Source organism: Carassius carassius, chromosome 32, assembly GCF_963082965.1.
Source record: "Carassius carassius chromosome 32, fCarCar2.1, whole genome shotgun sequence".
Lineage (NCBI taxonomy): Eukaryota > Metazoa > Chordata > Actinopteri > Cypriniformes > Cyprinidae > Carassius > Carassius carassius.
The window spans coordinates 9,641,750-9,660,988 of NC_081786.1; the positions used below are offsets into that span (position 1 = coordinate 9,641,750).

The 19,239-nt window shown below is 36.3% G+C and overlaps 2 protein-coding genes across 3 annotated transcripts in view; one reads left to right on the plus strand and one right to left on the minus strand.

The window, feature by feature from the left end:
* Positions 1-19,239, minus strand: part of slc16a9a (solute carrier family 16 member 9a) — a 164,587-nt gene that overhangs the window by 116,318 nt on the left and 29,030 nt on the right. The window lies entirely within an intron of this gene.
* si:ch73-288o11.4 (beta-microseminoprotein) lies at positions 325-2,257 on the plus strand. The gene is made up of 4 exons (XM_059520158.1): positions 325-755; positions 968-1,088; positions 1,348-1,450; positions 1,841-2,257. Exons 1-4 carry the CDS (start codon positions 753-755, stop codon positions 1,953-1,955), a joined length of 342 nt encoding a protein of 113 aa, XP_059376141.1. The 5' UTR covers positions 325-752; the 3' UTR covers positions 1,956-2,257.

The window sequence follows — 19,239 nt, forward strand, 5'->3', positions numbered from 1 at the left end:
GTCACACAGAATGACTTCATTTTGGTGCTAGTAATTATTACATGAAATAAGCACACAGACACAGTTATAGACAGTTTTACCTTTTTCCTTTCTTTTCTACTGCCCTTCATTGCTTGACTCGAGGATCAATGTGACAAGACATTAAAACTCCAAACTCTGTGAGCAATATTGTAGATGCTGATGCGAAATGTGTTACGTAACATCACAAAGATATTAATAAGCATTAATATTTAATAGTAACATTAAAAATGAAAATTTTTAATCATATCAATTCTATAGGGACCATTTGAGGTGTTTTGTTTATTTGAAGTGAAGTTTATTTTAATCACTTATAGCTAAGTTATTTAAAAGATGAGTTCATATAGTCATGCAAAATAGGTTATTATTCTTTAAAAAAAGGAACAAATTATTTTTGAGTGTATTGGCTGAATATATGATTTAATAGATGTATAACAAAAAGGCTCTTTGTATTTATGCAGTTGTGTTAAGTGCCAACACATACAAAATGACATACAAAAAGTGACATGATCAAACATAGGCTAGGACTATTAATTAATTGCTCTTGATAAAAGACTTTACTTTCCCATCATGAGTAAAGCCAGTTCCTGTTTAATTAATATACTGTAGGACAAGCTTGTCATTTTTGATTTATCAGAGCAATGAAACAATATAAAAAGTTGTGAGTGTGTGCATTCGGCCACTGGTTGAACTGATCTCTCATCAACACTTGCTTTAGCTGGAACTTTTACAACATGGTACAGTACAGTTTATTAGGTCTTTTCGATCATGATCTATAATACAGCCTTTTAGACGTATTTACCACAACAAAATACTGCTTTTGGTATCAGCTTTGTCTGATATTAAAATATGGGAGTGTCTGTAGTTATAAAAAAAATTATTTAAAAAAAATTGTTTTATTTATTGGCATTATATGACATTTAACTGTCCAGTAACTTCATCTTCTCAGGTGGGTTTGCTGAGAGTGTGTATTCTTCTCTTCATGGTGGTCTCCTGTAGTGCCGAGTGCTATATTCAAAAACCTCAAGTTGATTTGTCATCTGTCCACAACACGACAGACAACCTACAAGGTAAGCAGAACTGTCCAAAGCTTTTTCTTTCTGAAAGAAATTTCAACTAAAAAAAAATATTTTCATGTTTATAAATGAAATAGCATATGTTGTTTGAATGCTATATTATAAGGATAAACCACAGCTGTTATTAAATATATATTTTGTAAGCTCTCTGTCTAATGTCTTGTTTTAAATAATCATGGTCAATTATCATCAATAACAATATTTTTCATTTACAGTTTTATCTATGGTCCTGTGTGTGTGCTGGTTTATTTAGGTTGTGTGGACTCTGATGGAGTAATCCATGACTTCAACTCTGAATGGGAGAAGGACTGTTACAACTGTCTTTGTGCACTATTTGGCATTAGATGCTGTAACAAGTAAGTTTAAAAGTAGTTAGACAATATTATATATTTAGTGTTTTCATGACCATTTGGTTTTCAATACAAAGTTTGCGGTTGCACAAGTTTTACAGTACGTCTACTTTCATGTAGTGTACTTACAGTGTATTTATCTAATAAAGTTCTGGTAATATAAGGTAACTACATGGGGTAGGGTTAGGTTTAGGGGTAGGTTCAGGGTTAGTACCTAGTTATTACTAGTATAGTTATAATATGCATATGCATATAAATAGTTATTGTAATTATTATAATAAGTACATAGTATGTACATCAGGAACAGTACTGTAAACTAAAGTGCTACCAAGTTTGCTTATAAAAAGTAATCTTGTCTGTGTGTGTGTGTGTGTGTGTGTGTGTGTGTGTTTGTAGGATCCCAACAGTAATAGATCACCCTGATGAATGTGAGATGGTCGTTGACAAAACAACCTGCTCCTTCACTCTAGCACTTGTTTCAGACCACAGCAAACCATGCCCAGTTGCTTAACACTTCTGGATGCAATCACACATCTATGGAATATGGGTAGAAAACATTACAAAGAAATTACAAATAAATGAAAGGCTTATCATAAAATGATTTTTTGCTTTCTCTGGATTTTAATCCATTGTAAATGTGCAGAATTGTTGCAAATTGCAGTTATCATCTCTGCTGGTTCTGAAGTGTCCAGCTTGAATTCAGTTTTAAAATTGGCTCTTTACACTCCTTTTAAGTTGTTTGTGTTCTACTTCCTACAATGTATTTTTCATGCTCATATTTATGGAAGGCATATGACATGGAAGGCATATGATGTATACATTATTTGAGCACATTACTTCTTTTCAGTTTCTCTTTTGTTTTTGCTATACAAAAAAGTTAATTATTATTATTATTATTATTATTTTATGTGAAATATATATTGTAACAAACCAAGACGTGTGAATGTACACTCTAAAACATGCTGGGTTATTTTGACCCAGCTGGTTGGGTTAAATGTTTTTACCCACCATGCTGGGTTGTTTTATTTAGGTCATCTATTGTTTAAAAAGTATTATATTGCTGGTTTAAAATGGGCTGGAAATAAATATAAAAAAACACACACACGCACAGAATTACTTGAGGCAACACCAATAATCAAAAAATGCACATTTATTATTAAGCAAGAACACATACAAAATACAAGACAAATTGAATTTATTTGGGAATACAGCATAGTTTACAGTATTACATACATTTAAAGGTGCAACAGGTGATTGTCTTCAGAAACATTTTTTGTTATGCTGGTTGAAAGTCTCTTCACATCCTTATAGCAATCATTAAGTTAAGTGGTCTAAATGTATTTATCTGTATTTATATATTCTGTGGAAGGTGTAGGACCAAGAAATGTACGTCCAATCAAAACGCTCGACACAATTATTTCATTTATGTATAATACGTATTTTAATATGTCTATGAGGTTTTTATTAAAATATAAATCTGTTCCACTTTAAATCTATTTTCACACACACACACACACACATATATATATATATAGATATATATATATATAGATATATGAATGAAGAAATATGACAAAAATTATGAACTCTTTCTTCAGCATGCACATTACCATGTGACTTAAAGTGTGTTGGTTACATTCTCAGAATCCCTAATCTGATTAAAGTGAACTACAAATAAATGTGCACTGTCCTGCCCATTTCTAATAATATTTACAGATACATAAGTAATAACAAGTTAAACACAGAATTTCAACAGAACAGATAACAACTGACACACCAGCACAGATGCATTAAAAGATTTCAATATTCAACTTTTTTTTTCATAAAATATAACAGTTTCCAAAGGTATGTGGCCTATGTATGTATGTACATATCAAATTTAATGCACTTAATAACAAATTCAGTCACATTTCAAAAGTTGTGTTTATGACAAAAAGTAGTAGCCTAAGTATGAGTGACATCATTATAATTTAAAGAGACATGCAACAATGTAACGAAGTAATAATACTTTGTTACAGTACTTAAGTATTTTTTTTGGAAGTTTCTGTATTTTACTTGAGTTTTTATGTTTCTGTCAGCTTTCACTTTTAATCCACTACATTTCCTAATTAAAATGTATACTTTTACTCTGATACATTTCCCTGAAGCATATTCCTTACTTACTACAAAATAAAATCGGAAGAACACAGATTGCAAGAAAGCTGTTTTTTGATGAATCAGTGGTCTGGTGCTTGTAAGTTAGACTCCTAAAAACAAGTTCTTACACAACCGCAGATGATTTCATTTTCCACTTAAGTCGAGGCTGGAGTCTGCGATATACAGTATATTTTATGCGATAATATGCTAAGTGTTGTTGTAATGATGTGCGATCTGACATTATTGAGTATATAACCAAATCACACACCGAGAGTACAAGCACATGATGCAATAACAAACTAGCTAGTCACGGCTGTTTCCCAAACATGGTCGCATCTGTTGTTTAAAATTCAAAATTAAAGACATTCTGAATTGTAGATGGCAAAAATGTTTCTATATGTTTTTTATATTTACATGAACATTTAATCATATAATTTAATACATACATGTCGACCCTCCTGTTTTTTCTAGATCCATAGAATTTACAAATGGCTGCGCCCATTTTTATGCAAGAAAAAGGTAGCGATTTAGAAATGTGCATGCTCAAATGATGACTTTGACAATTTCGATTAATCACACAGCCCCATCTTGGCCTGTATTTATTTCCATTTTGCATTTACTTGTACTTTTACTTTCAATACTTAAGTATGTTTAATATATATATATATATATATATATATATATATACAACCCGAATTCCGGAAAAGTTGGGACGTTTTTTAAATTTTAATAAAATGAAAACTAAAAGACTTTCAAATCACATGAGCCAATATTTTATTCACAATAGAACATAGATAACATAGCAAATGTTTAAACTGAGAAAGTTTACAATTTTATGCACAAAATGAGCTCATTTCAATTTTGATTTCTGCTACAGGTCTCAAAATAGTTGGGACGGGGCATGTTTACCATGGTGTAGCATCTCCTTTTCTTTTCAAAACAGTTTGAAGACATCTGGGCATTGAGGCTATGAGTTGCTGGAGTTTTGCTGTTGGAATTTGGTCCCATTCTTGCCTTATATAGATTTCCGGCTGCTGAAGAGTTCGTGGTCGTCTTTGACGTATTTTTCGTTTAATGATGCGCCAAATGTTCTCTATAGGTGAAAGATCTGGACTGCAGGCAGGCCAGGTTAGCACCCAGACTCTTCTACGACGAAGCCATGCTGTTGTTATAGCTGCAGTATGTGGTTTTGCATTGTCCTGCTGAAATAAACAAGGCCTTCCCTGAAATAGACGTTGTTTGGAGGGAAGCATATGTTGCTCTAAAACCTTTATATACCTTTCAGCATTCACAGAGCCTTCCAAAACATGCAAGCTGCCCATACCGTATGCACTTATGCACCCCCATACCATCAGAGATGCTGGCTTTTGAACTGAACGCTGATAACATGCTGGAAGGTCTCCCTCCTCTTTAGCCCGGAGGAGACGGCGTCCGTGATTTCCAACAAGAATGTCAAATTTGGACTCGTCTGACCATAAAACACTATTCCACTTTGAAATAGTCCATTTTAAATGAGCCTTGGCCAACAGGACACGACGGCGCTTCTGGACCATGTTCACATATGGCCATGTTCACCGGGTTATTGCTAATATTCCAGTTTTGAACGGGTTATTGGCTGCATGTAAACGTAGTCAGTGATGCAAATTAGTAATTATGTTCAATATATCCTTTTTGACATGTTATTGATTAAATTAGAGAGAGAAATAACAGGAAACATTGCAGTGTTAAGTGAAAATAAAGGGTATTTAACCCTTTATAATCAAATATGCATATTATCAATCATGTTAATCTGAAATATCATGTTTGTTTTTTCTATCTGGTAAAATATATTTCAACCTTTGCAAGTATATTTAAAATGTAAGTTTCCTGAAATAAAATAAAATAATAAAATTTAACATAGATGTTCTTGTTTTGTTTTTGTTCAGTTTTTGTAATCTAATTTCAGTTACTGGAAATACTTACTTACTTTTTTTATTTTGAGTTCACCTGAACAGTGGAAGAAACATAAAATAGCAAGATTTTATGTTTCTTCCACTGTTCAGGTGAATTTAAAATAAAAAAGTTTTTTTAAACAAAATACAACTGAAGAGAAACCTTATTATGTAATGTTTTGATTATTTGAAAGCTCAGCAAAAAAATATATATAAAATTATTTTTATATATATACATTTTTGTATACATACAAATTATTTTGCATGCACAAACTCTGCCGGTTCTTAAGAATATTTACCCATGAGCAATATGACACAACTGTTATTTGAAATTTGATATCTAATATCTACTCTGACCCCACCAATGTAAATTTGTATTGTGTTAGAAAAAGGGTATCAGTCACATATGTTAATTTAGAGGTAGTATTCATTGTAGCATTTGAAGAGAGTTCCAGAACTGCCTGTTGGTGTTTGATTGAACTTGTATTGCTCACCACATCTCACCGCGACATGGTACTGTACAATTTTATCCTAAAATGCAGTTTTATGGGGTCTCTTCTGGTAGTGAATGTTCCGCATTGTTTACAACATGCAAGGAACCTCGGCTATGTGTCAAAAATAGTATTTTATTTATTGGGTGCAAAATGGGTGCAATTTATTATATGTACTTGGAATGTGTTTTGGTAAGTTTTTATGTTACATTTCTGTCTTATGTCTTCAGTTATTTTTTACTGTTATATGCAATGCTATATTTTTAGATTGCCTTTTATGCTGATTTTATGTATATTTTGCAGCATATACAGTACTCTGTCTACAAACAAATGTAATGTAAAATCAATCCTTTTTTTATATTTATCCTGTCTTTCAGATGAGACTGTTTGTTTTGCTTACAGCAGTACTCTGCTGTAATGTAGCCTGGGGAGAAGAAACGCTGCCCATTCAAGATACAAGCAGCCCAGAAGGTGATGTTGCTTCTTGGTCTATTGGGAAAACTTAACTATGCCCACATTTTTGCAAAATGTTTTCTCCCAAAGTAAATATATAGCCTATTAAGATATTGCTGTAAATAAGACCTGAATAGAAATAAGCTTTAAATAAAAATTATAGCATGCGTGAATTAATCCAACCACCCCTATTGATTAAAGTTTAATTTTCCATAAGATGTGACCGACAGAGAAGCATCTTGGCGGCAGGGATTTAAATCTTTAACAAGTCTGAAATTGACAAGCAAAAGACTGGATTTTTTCCATTAGGTAGGGTACAATTGTTTTCAAAACATTTCAAAACAACAGAGCCGCGCAGATACATACATGCATTTCGGGGCATAAATCATAATATTAACGTTATGGTGTATAAATAACGAGGCGTATTCTATACGAGATGAATGATGAGTAAAATCCATTGATTAAAAACCTATGATCAAATTCTTCATTTTACTGGTCATCTTCAGCGCTCACAGCTCAAAACAAAAATGCAGAACGATAACTAGTCATATACATAACGTTATAATAAGAGCACTATAATAAAAATGTTGTGAATTCTTATGGTTTCGCTGATGTTTATGGTTAACTATCTTTTAATCGAAACATTAGTCTGTTACACAATTCCCTTGTGTTACATCGGTAATTATGACTAATATCGAATGTCTGACTTAACTCTTGATTATGTATTTTGCCCCCGCTCCCAAACATATGATTTGACTCTCAATCGACTTCAATTCGAAAGTTCCTATTCGACTATGAAAACCTTAATCGGGGACACCCACAATTATATTTAAAGGTCCAATAGAATGCATTGATACAATATTTTAAATTGTTCTCTGAAGTGTGTATGTAAAGTTTTAATTCAAAATAACCCACAGATAATTTTTATAGTTTCTTGAAAAGGGAATTAGAAATTTAAATGAAAAGGAGCTGGGGTTTTCCCGTGGAATTGGGTTACTGTAACACTGTTGCTGCAGGTTGCTTTTCATGTTCGCAGGAGATGAACATGGGGCATCTATGGAAGCATATGGGTAGCGATATTCAATTTGGAATGTAATATGCAAAATGACGATGCAATATGTAAAATGGCAATGCATTTCTGTATTTACATTTACATTTTCCAATACATTTGTGCAACGTTTGGTGCAAAATGAAAATGAAAATTAGGCCTAAATTACATAATTTTCATTTGCCATTTCATACACCAGTTTTAATATGTAAAATGAATACTAATTTTAACGCTTTATAAGTTGCAAAATTAAAATGAAAATGTATTACAGAAATGATTAGATATGTATAACATGTTCAAGCAAAAACTGTGGCAAAATTATCATTTAAATGCTATTTTTCTTAAATGCATTAACACTCACAGTCAAGACACTTCGATTGCATTTTCATTCAATGTCCCGCAATGAATGTCAATCACTGCGTGAACAAGGCGGGGCTTGCAAAAGGTCTGAGACTCAAATCTCAAGAAGAGTATTTAAGTGAGAGAACATGGACAAGACCGTTGGTCGGTGTACGTTTTGATCATTTCGGTTTATGGCTTCAATATTTCATTCGCATTTGTGGGCGGAGCTGAAACGCTGCTTTCATCTGATTGGTCGAATCGCTCCACCTTCAGCTCGGTCTTTTCATTCTTTCAGACAGAATAAGAGTCAGTGCAAGTGAAGCACTGTAATGTCTGAAACCACTTGCAAGAGACCCCGTTAAATTATTTCTAGGTTATAGTATTGTATAAATATTGTCCCACTGATAAAAAAACAGTGCAAATATTTCTGTCTCCTTGGATAACCGTGAAGTGGAAAAAAATATAGTTAAATTTATGAAATAAAATTAAATAGGATTTTTTTGGGAAGGTAAGTCTGGCCAGTTATACAGCAACACGAGTCAGACGAGTCTGAAGATCTGAGCTGAATTTGGTGAAACATTAAAGTTCTAGTCTGTGTCAATTACTCTCATAATAAATAATAATAATAATGTTACCCGTATTTTTCGGTATAAGTTGCATCAGTCCAAAAATACGTCATGACGAGGAAAAAAACATATATAAGTCGCATTTATTCAGAACCAAGAGAAAACATTACCGTCTACAGCCGCGAGAGGGCGCTCTGGGGTAGGCTACAGGAGCACTGAGCAGCATAGAGCTAATTTTACTATTTTTATTTCAGAAATGTAGCAATATTAATTTTTACAATTATTTATTAATGTCACACACACACACCTAGTGCCTTATGACTTAAAAGATGAGAGTGGTAAATGTTACAGACATGGAACTGTTCAGTCTATTATTGATTTTTATTTCCACTTCACTTTTTTCCAAAGATACAGAACTATTTGCACTGTATTTATCAGGGGGACAATATTATACAATACTACAACCTAGAAATAATTTGCAGGTCTAAGCAGCACGAATTATGTTCCCAGCTACATCTGATTCAAATATTATGCTAATGAACAGTGAGCAGTGGTTTCAGACATTACAGTGTCACACTCGCACTGACTCCTATTCTACCTGAAAGAATGAAAAGACCGAGTTGAAGGTGGAGCGATTCGACCAATCAGATGAAAACAGTGTTTCAGCTCCGCCCACAAGTGCGAATGAAATATTAAAGCCATAAACTGAAATCATCAAAACGTACACGGACCAACTGTCTTGTCCATGTTCTCTCACTTGAATCCTCTTCTTGAGATTTGAGTCTCAGACCTTCTGCAAGCCCCGCCTTGTTCACGCAGTGATTGACATGGCGGGAGGGGGCGGACACGTGATCGGCTCGGAATGCATTTTCAATGTGCACATTGAATTTTGCTACATTCATTGCGGGACACTGAATGAAAATGCAATCGTAAGTTTCTTGACTGTGAGTGTTAATGCATTTAAGAAAAATAACATTTAAATGATAATTTTGCCACAGTTTTTGCTTGAAAATGTTATACATATCTAATCATTTCTGTAATACATTTTCATTTTAATTTTGCAACTTATAAAGCATTAAAATTAGTTTTCATTTTACATATTAAAACTGGTGTATGAAATGGCAAATGAAAATTATGTAATTTAATTTTCATTTTCATTTTGCACCAAACGTTGCACAAATGTATTGGAAAATGTAAATGTAAATACAGAAATGCATTGCCATTTTACATATTGCATTGTCATTTTGCATATTACATCCCAAATTGAATATTGCTACCCATACGCTTCCATAGGCGTCAGCGTTAACGCTTGACGGAGGGCGTTTCTGTAGCTTGGTGTTGACACAACAGTCTTAAGCCGATTCCAGAAAATACACGGGTAATGTGTCCTGGCAATTGTTGCCACTTGAAAAGGTCTGCCGCGGGCAATTGATCCAGTGCAACATTAGCCATACAGAGATTCAAGTAGATCTTTTCAGGGGCGCAGATGGGATTTTTTAACTGGGGGGGACCAAGCTGCTCACCAGCAAAAAAAATTCAGTCCAGAAAAATCACCAGCTCAGTCATAGACAACAGTACAATTTCATCTCAAAAAATTTGAGTATCATAGAAGAGGTCTTGTAACTTAATTCAAAAAAGCTAACTTTCTTATATTCCAGATTCATGGCACACAAACTGAAATATTTCAATATTTTTTTGTTTAAATTTTGATGGTTACGACTTACAGCTTAAGAAAATAAAAAAATTCTGTATCTCAAAAATTTTAATATTCTATTTTGAGCTTGAATGGTTTGATTAATTTTGAGTATAAATACAGGGTACCTCCTGGGCTAGTTCAGAACATGCAACCACACTTATGGGAAAGATTATTGACTTGACAGTTGTCCAGAAGACAATCATCAACACCCTCCACAAGGAGGTTAAGCCACAGAAGGTCATTGCTGAAAGGACTGGCTGTTCACAGAGTGCTTTATCAAAATATATTCATAGACAGTTGATTAAAAGGAAAAGGTGTGGTAGGAAAAGTGCACAAGCAACAGGGATGACCACAGCCTTGAGAAGATTATCAGGAAAAGCCGATTCAAGAACTTGGAAGAGTGTCACAAGGAGTGGACTGAAGCTAGGGTCAGCGCATCAAGAGTCACTACACTCAGACGTCTTCAGGAAAGAGCTACAGCTGTCACATTCCTAGAACCATGCAACTCTTGAACCAGAAAAAACAACAGAAGCATTTCACCTGGGGTAAGGAGAAAAAGAACTGGACTGTTCCTCAGTGGTCCACAGTCCTCTTTTCAGATGAAAGTAAATTTAGCATTTCATTTGGAAATCAATGTCTGGAGTCAGGAGGAAGACTGGAGAGGCACAGAATCCAAAGCGAAGTTTCAAACCAATGTGAAGTTTCTGAAGTCAGGTGATTTGGGTGCCGTGATGTCTGCTGGTGTTGCTCCATTATGTTTTATCAAGTTCAAGGTCAGTGCAGCCATCTACCAGGAGATTTTTGGGAGCACTTTCATCTTCCATCTGCTCTTCCAGCAGGACTTTAGCCCCTGCCCACAGTGCCAAAACCACTTCCAAGTGGTTTGCTGACCATGATATTACTGTGCTTGATTGGCCAGCCAACTAACCTGACCTGAACCTCACAGAGAATCTATGGGGTATTGTGAAGAGGAAGATAAGTAACATCTGACAAACAATACAGAGGAGCTGAAGGCCGCTATCAAAGCAACCTGGGCTTCAATAACACCTCAGCAATGCCACAGGCTGATCACCTTCATGCCACGCCACACTGAAGCCCAACCAAGTATTGAGTGCATTATTAAACCTACTTTGGATTTAAATTTTTCTTTAAAAGTTTCCTACTTTTGATTTTTCTAAGCTATAAGTCACCATCAGAATTAAAACAAAAAACTCTTGAAATATTTCAGTCTGTGTGCAATGAATCTAGAATATAAGAAAGTTTGCTTTTTTTAATTAAATTACAAAAAATAAAGAACTTTTCCATGACATTCAAATTTTTTGAGATGCACCTGTATATGATCACTCTGGTTACTGCTACAGGCACAATTGAGGCAGCTACCAGCTCCTCGTAGGACCCCGGGGTCAAGAGTCATAGCACATACACACACAGAGAACATAAATGTCAGTGGCACCACCATCGTCGTGTGTTTGACAACAGAACAGCGTGTAGTGAGAGGTTGGGTACAGAGTAATTGTTAGATTATTATTGTGCTTCAGCCTGCGTCTGCCCTGACCCGAATCTTTAGCACCAAAACAAACACACCCATACCCCAACAGGACCTGCTCTGGTGGCTGAAAGAGCTAAACGTGCTGCAAATGACAAAAATACCTGCAAATTAAGAAAACATCTTCATCAGTTTGACAACACTTGCTGCAAATACTCACAATACAAACAAATAAAGAAATGTGCTGCAAAAACACAGACCACATCAGAAATATTTAAGGGAACCGTAAAGTGACAAATATGGCTGGGACATAATTGATCAATGTTTGCTCTGAAAAGATCTTCGTTTATTTTAACAATCCTGGTCATACGATTCCTTAGCTTTTTTGTGTGTGGATATTATTAGCCTAAATAAGCTTACTAAATACACAATTACGGTAACTGTGAACGGTTATGTAAGCTGGCTAACTTACTTTTACAACTTACCTTACAAAAACTAAACTTAGCCTATGGTTTTACTATTGAAATGAATTAATTAATAAATGCATTTATTATATAAAAAAGCACACAAAAAGTGGTTACTGTAATCATGCACAAATTAACCATGGATTTACTACTCTAACCATAGTTTAACCATGGTATTTGTACAACTGTGGTTATACAAATGGTAATCAATACTCAAAAAATTTTTTAGCATTTGCAGCTTGTTTTTGTATTTCGTTGTGTTGCGAGTATTTGCAGCACGTGTGCTTTCAAACTGATGAAGATGTTTTTTTAATTTGCTGGTGCTTTTTCTATTTGAACGCGTTTTGTGAAGTTGCAGCGTGTTGAGCTCTCTCGGCCACCGTGCCTCGCCCCTTTTATGAAATCTTCACCCCACAGGTACATACGCAACCATGGCAACGATGATCGCGGAAACAAGCAAAGATGACACACAAGCAAATTCATACAAAAGCCAACATGGATAAGTTGTGTGAAACAACGCAAAATCAACGTTACTCACCTATCAAAAAGAAACAAATAAACCTCGGTGTCCGATTCGAGCCCTTCCCAATCCTTGAGTTTCTCTCCACCGCTGGAAAGCTTTTCCGATATTTACGTGGGTCCTACCTCTTGCCTGATTGTAAACCCTCTTTTTTATCTGCAATCTCTCTCAATCTGTAGTTGATCTGCTAATATGCTAATTTTGAATAAAAGCGTCTGCTAAATTACTAAATGTAAATGTAATGTAATAATAGACAGTGAAAGAAATGGACACAGCGACCCCATTGGAACTCAATTGAGACAAGTGAAGCCCATTTTTAGCGATTTTTAGCACTTCCGTTTCTGACGCGCAGACTCAAACCAAGCTTGATGACGTCAGCAACCTGCCTGACAGATGTAAATCTTCTAGTAACTGTGCGTGAAAACTGCCATCGTTAATCTTGCAGAGACGGCGAGCTTGAGCGGGGAGTTCTTTGGCGTGAGTGAGCAGGAGTAAGTATTCTGATTAATTATTTTGTATAGTATTTTAAAATGTAACGCCAGGGCTTGTCTCTATGGGCTTCTCTCTTGACGTCTCCCCGATTGCCTACGAGCTTCTCCTCCTGTCTGTACGGTAATTTCTCTACTGTGGACAAATGGACAAATGGAGTCTTTAAACGCCTCAGATGTAAAGTTATTTGCTGTCAAAGTGACGCCAAAGTGGGACTCGCAAAGTGGGAGTCAATGGGATGCTAACGCAAGTGAAGTTCTGCTACAAGATGGCGGCACGCGGCCGACTTCAACTTCCGGTCGACTTCCTTCCCGCCTGATTGTAATATGCGTCCTGTGCAGTCAAATTGAGCGCTCTCTTCTCGCTATCAGGACAAGACACGCCCCTTACCGCTGATTGGCTACAATTGTGTTTTGGGACTCAGTCAGACACACTGCGGTCAAAAGCGTGTTTCAAAAATCGTTTAGTACACGTTTAAGGAGCACAGGGCCGGGTCGCCACTACTTAGGCTACTGTACATAGCGGAAACTCAGATTAATCCTCTGTTTACCAATAGAGCCTTTCATTGAGACAGTGAGGGGGACGGATCGGGTCACTATGCATGAATCTGGGGGGATCATGTCCCCCCTGTCCCTAGTGCCATCTGCGCGCCTGGATCTTTTGGAAAACAAAATATGATGCATGATGCTTACTTTGTCTGGAGTATGGACGTTTGCACATCAAGCGTTGGTAGCAATCCCTCATTCAGAAGCAATCTTTACACAGCTGTAGTGCTGAACTGACCCTCGTTTATGAGGCAGTCCAGTGTAAGATATAAGCACAAAGTATAGAACTTTTCAGTTTTTTTTTTCTGGGACCACCGTGTCCTCAGCAGTCTATGATGACTATATTCGCTGGTGCATCCCAACACACGACACTTTTAATGGCTCTTTGGCACTAATATATTTTGATCACAGTGTCATAAATATGTGGGGGTGGACTCATTTGACTCAGGGTAGTGAAAGGCCATCTTTGTCACTTCCTAGCCATGACCTAGCTACCAAAATCTAAAGAGGGAAATCTGAATGTCATACAGGCATAGGAGTAAGGCTGGACGATATGGGCAAAAACTCATATATGGAGATTTGTTGGCCGATTTGTTATATACGGTAGGATGTATTTGTTGTATTTGGATTAAAAAATCTGTATTTAATATATTTCACTTACCGCTCAATCTTGCCCAACAAAACAATCCATATTAAAGGCTATGAAAACAAATAAAGGGAATGTAATGTAAGCCTTTATATTATATGCAAAAAGGGTTAAAATCACATTTCATTCCAACATTGTAACATCGCAGTCTTAAAACAAAAATAAGGCTTTTAAAGTGAAAGTTAAATTCACTAAACTAAAAATGAAAATGAATGAGAACAAAAGCACAGCGTTGTGTTAGGCTATTTTGATTACCCCATTACAGTCACTTTACAGTCAGTGCTATCATAAAAATATACTTACTTGTAGGTTTAAAATTCTAAATGTCATGTTTATTGCCCAACCTCAAAATTTTCAGCGAAATGCATATTTTAGAATTATTGAGCTCCAATTTAATTGAGCTATATGCATTCAGGAAGACAGCACATCTCAAAGTCCTGCAGACGGTAGTAACTGGCACGGTGTCTTTCTTCAAAAAAAGACGATCCGCAAAACTGGTTTGGACTAGTCCCCAATTCACAAAACTGTCAGGTAAAAAATGTTCCTTGCAAACACTTGTGTTGTTGCACTGAACAAAGGCACAAACATGATCCATGTTTCTTAAACACAACAACGAGTGACACGAGTGCTATTTTCCAATGCACAAATACTGGGATAGCTCATGCTAGGGATGGGCAAATCAATCCTACTGGGATAGCTCATGCTAGGGATGGGCAAATCAATCCTGCAGTATCGATATATCAATACTGATGCGAGTATCAAAAGTATTGATACGCAAATAAAAAATATCGATACTAAGGTGTTTTTATTTACCAGTGATTTCGTTTATTGAACTATAAATATTGCCTACAATATGCCTTAAATTGGACGAATAACCTATGTTAGCAAATAATTGTGTGGAAGGGATTTTCCTGCTCATCTGAACACACGAAAATGTTTCAAGGCAGAAACAATAAATTACAGAGAACGACAGTACATTTAAATAGAGCTGTATTTCCCAAGAGTAACCTATAATAAGAAAGCATGTATTTTTTTGGAAAAGGCAGCCCAGAACAATGCAGAAAAACATAGGCTATATGTTTGAGTTATTTCACAATTAAACCTATTAAAATTGTACCCTAGTTTGTGCAGTACATTGTCTCTATTACTGGCAGTCCCTTATGACAATGAACCATGGTAAAGTGAACATAGTTTAACTATAGTATTTGTAGATTTCCTTGGTTACACTACAGTAAACATATTTTAACCATGTGTAAACAAAACAAAAAAAAACTAATAAGTTGCAATTAAGACGTATTGAATGTTAAAATGCATTTCAAATATAAAGTTAAGTAGGTATTATTACCCATTTTACTAATATTAATTAAATAAATTGCATAATCTAAAAGTTCAGTTTAGAGGTATCGGTATCAATATCGACGATACTGGTCACTAAAAGTATCAGTACTGTATCGAAAACAAAATATGTGGTATCGCCCATCCATAACTCATGCAAATCACGGCGCAGTTATTGAATTAGAGAGTCCTTTGTCATGTATATTGTTGCATTGCTCATGAATATGTCACGAAACAGAGAGAGAGTGAACCCACGAGGCGAATGGCAGGTTAATCTTCTTTTAATAGAAATAAAGCGAAGCCGCAACGGCCGATAAACAAAGGCAGATCTCAAGAATAATTCCTGGTCGAGACAATGAAGCCTAAGTGGCTGGTCCGGGGAGCTTGTTTGCAGCGAGACCAAGGAAACTGGTGAGGCATTGGACCCTTCGTTACTCCTCACGGCAGAAAACTGGGCGGAGAACAAAACAGGTAACAAACAGCCAACAATAGATTCTCCAATCGACTAAACAAAACTGGACAGGACAGAACAAGACTAATGGTCTGTAGATAAAGCACAAAAACGTCAGAAACATCCGAGGTGGTTAGTAATAATCCAACAGGGAATGAAAAGAGACAGAGCTAGAAATGGAGAGCCTTATGATAGGAGATAGAGAGCAGGTGAGAGGGTGAGAACGAGGAACAGCTGAAGATGATGAGAGTAGAGATAAGTGAGCGCAAAGAAAAAGGAAAGAACATGCAGATGGAGACAGAGATAGAAAAGAGAAAGAACCGGGATCATGACAGAATAATGAGCACAATGACGTAAATGCGTAGTGTGCAGCCACGCAGCCAATGAGCACTCAAATGACTCGGGTTTACATCACATGCCTTGAATGTAATTTTTTTAACCGAATGAACTAAATGGTCCCAAAAAACACAAAAATTACCATTTTCCACTTTGTAACGTATTTTGTGACAGCTATTAATGTTTTAAGCAATGTGCAACACATATATATCTGTTAACATATAAAAAAGCAGCATTCTATCCCCACTGCTCTTCTCCCTGTACACTAATGATTGCACGTCTAAGGACCCCTCTGTCAAGCACCTGAAGTTTGCATACGACACCACACTCATCGGCCTCATTCGGGACAGTGACGAGTCAGCTTACAGACAAGAAGGTTAAAGAGCTGGCTGTCTGGTGCACTCTCAACAACCTGGAGCTTAACACGCACAAAACAGTGGAGATGATAGTGGACTTCAGGAAAAACCCCCCTGCTCTCCCCCCACTCACCATTATGAACAGCACTGTGACTACAGTGGAATCATTCAGGTTCCTGTGCACCACTATCTCTCAGGACCTGAAGTGGGACATTCACATTGACTCCATTGTGAAAAAGGCCCAGCAGAGGTTGTACTTCCTTCGCCAGCTGCGGTTTAACCTGCCACAGGAGCTTCTGAAACAGTTCTACTCCACCATCACTGAATCCACCCTCTGCACTTCAGTAACTGTCTGGTTCAGCTCAGCTTCCAAAACTGACCTCAGAAGACAGAGAGTAGTCCGGACTGCTGAGCGAATCATCGGTACAACCGTCCCTTCTATTCAAGAACTGTACTTATCCAGAGTGAGCAAAAGGGCTGGCAAAATCACTCTGGACCCCTCACATCCAGCACACCCCCTCTTTGAACTGTTGCCATTTGGTCGACACTACAGAGCACTGAGCACCAGAACGACCAGACACAGGAACAGTTTCTTCCCTCAGGCAATCCATCTAATGAACAATTGATAATGACTGTGGAACACACTACACTATTTATATTTATATACACATACACTTATTTTTCTAACACACATACTTAGTGTACACTTAAATTTTGCAAATAATATACCTGTACATACATAACTGCTTTTTTGTAATATACCTGCCATTCAAATGTCAATTTGTATATTGTCATTCCTTACCTACTTATTTGTATTTTTTGTTCTATCGCTGTCATTCTGTTGCACTGCGGAGCTTCTATCACGAAAACAAATTCCTCGCATGTGTAAACATACCTGGTGATAAAGCTCATTCTGATTCTGATTCTGAAAAAAAAATTGTGTTTTTGGGTTTTATGACCCTTTAAACAGCGCAAGTAGCCGTGCGTCTCTGTCAGCAGCACATGCAGCCTTTCTTTCTGTCAGAGCATCAGAATGTCTGAACTGCTTAAACGCGCAAAACCAAACTATAACTATACTGTTTCTTGCCAGTTTTTAAATTATGCACTTATTCTGCAACAGCTCAGTATTTTCATATTTTCAGACGCACTCGTATCATATAGATATAAACAGTATTGCCTCATACCGAATCGCTTAAAAAGAAAATATCGATATATCACATAAACTCAATATACCCTACATGGGGGTTGGTTTAAATCATTCATATTGGCAGCTTTTAGAATGTCATCAAGGGCAGCTGCCAAGCCACTAGCAACCAAATAAAGTAGCCATTAGCAACCATTTAGCAAGACCTATCTCAAAATATTGTAGAGTGGATTGGCTCATTTGACCCTAAATTTAACTTAAAAATAACCACTTATTGACATTCGCTTTATTAGGTTTTATAAGTTGCTTTATTTCTTTTCACATTTACACATTTGGCAGATGTTTTTATACAAATCAAGTTACATTTAGCCATTTAAATATATAGGCTACTAAACCATCTGTGTATTTGTTTGTTGAAACAGAGATGGCAGTGACTGATGATAACACCCAGAATGATGACAACAGTCCTGATGACCTGTCAGTTCCATCCTTTTTCATTTCTCAAGAAATAAAAAAATAGGCTATATGTATATATATTGAACTCAGTTTGTATATTTGTGTGTTGGAACAGACATGACAATGAAGACAGCACGACTGCGCCCATTATTGACACCACTGAACCAATCATGTAAGATAAATGACCAGCCTAAACCCTGCAGAATGAGCCGATTTGAACTGCATTTTTTTAATAAATATACCTAACAGCATGCATCTATGGGCTTTATTATGTTATATAAGTTGTTTTATTTCTTTTTTACATTTACACATTTGGCAGATGCTTTTATACAAAGCAAGTTACATTTAGCATTATAAACGTATACCAAACCATTTGTGTATTTGTTTGTTGGAACAGAGGTGACAGCTGGGAAGCTCTTTTCGGCAGCACCAAAAGTGATGACTTCAGTGGCGATAATCCGTGAGTTCCATTCTTTTTCACTTCTCAATAAGATTGAGACCATTTTCTGTCATGTGTAAATGAGATATAGTAGTAGCCCTTTATTGTCACTAGTCACAAGTACCAGCCAAATTAGCCATCAACCTGTCCATACATATATACAATATGACAAGGGGGTAGACAGGACAGGAAGACAGAGAATTGAGGAAGAAATACAGCATAACATTAGGGAAGTGAGGAGAAAAGAAACAACACCCAGACTATGCTCCTTTTGAGAGCACAGTATGGGAACAGGAAAAACACCTCAGCACAAAAGCACATAATCAATACACCATAAACACATGACTTTGCAACTGGAGACGGAAATTGGGGCATCGAGGTAATCCAGCGCAGGCAAACAGCCATCCGGTCCTGCAGCTATTAAAGCGCTGGTAAGACCCGCTTGCCAGACTGGCGGAACAAAGC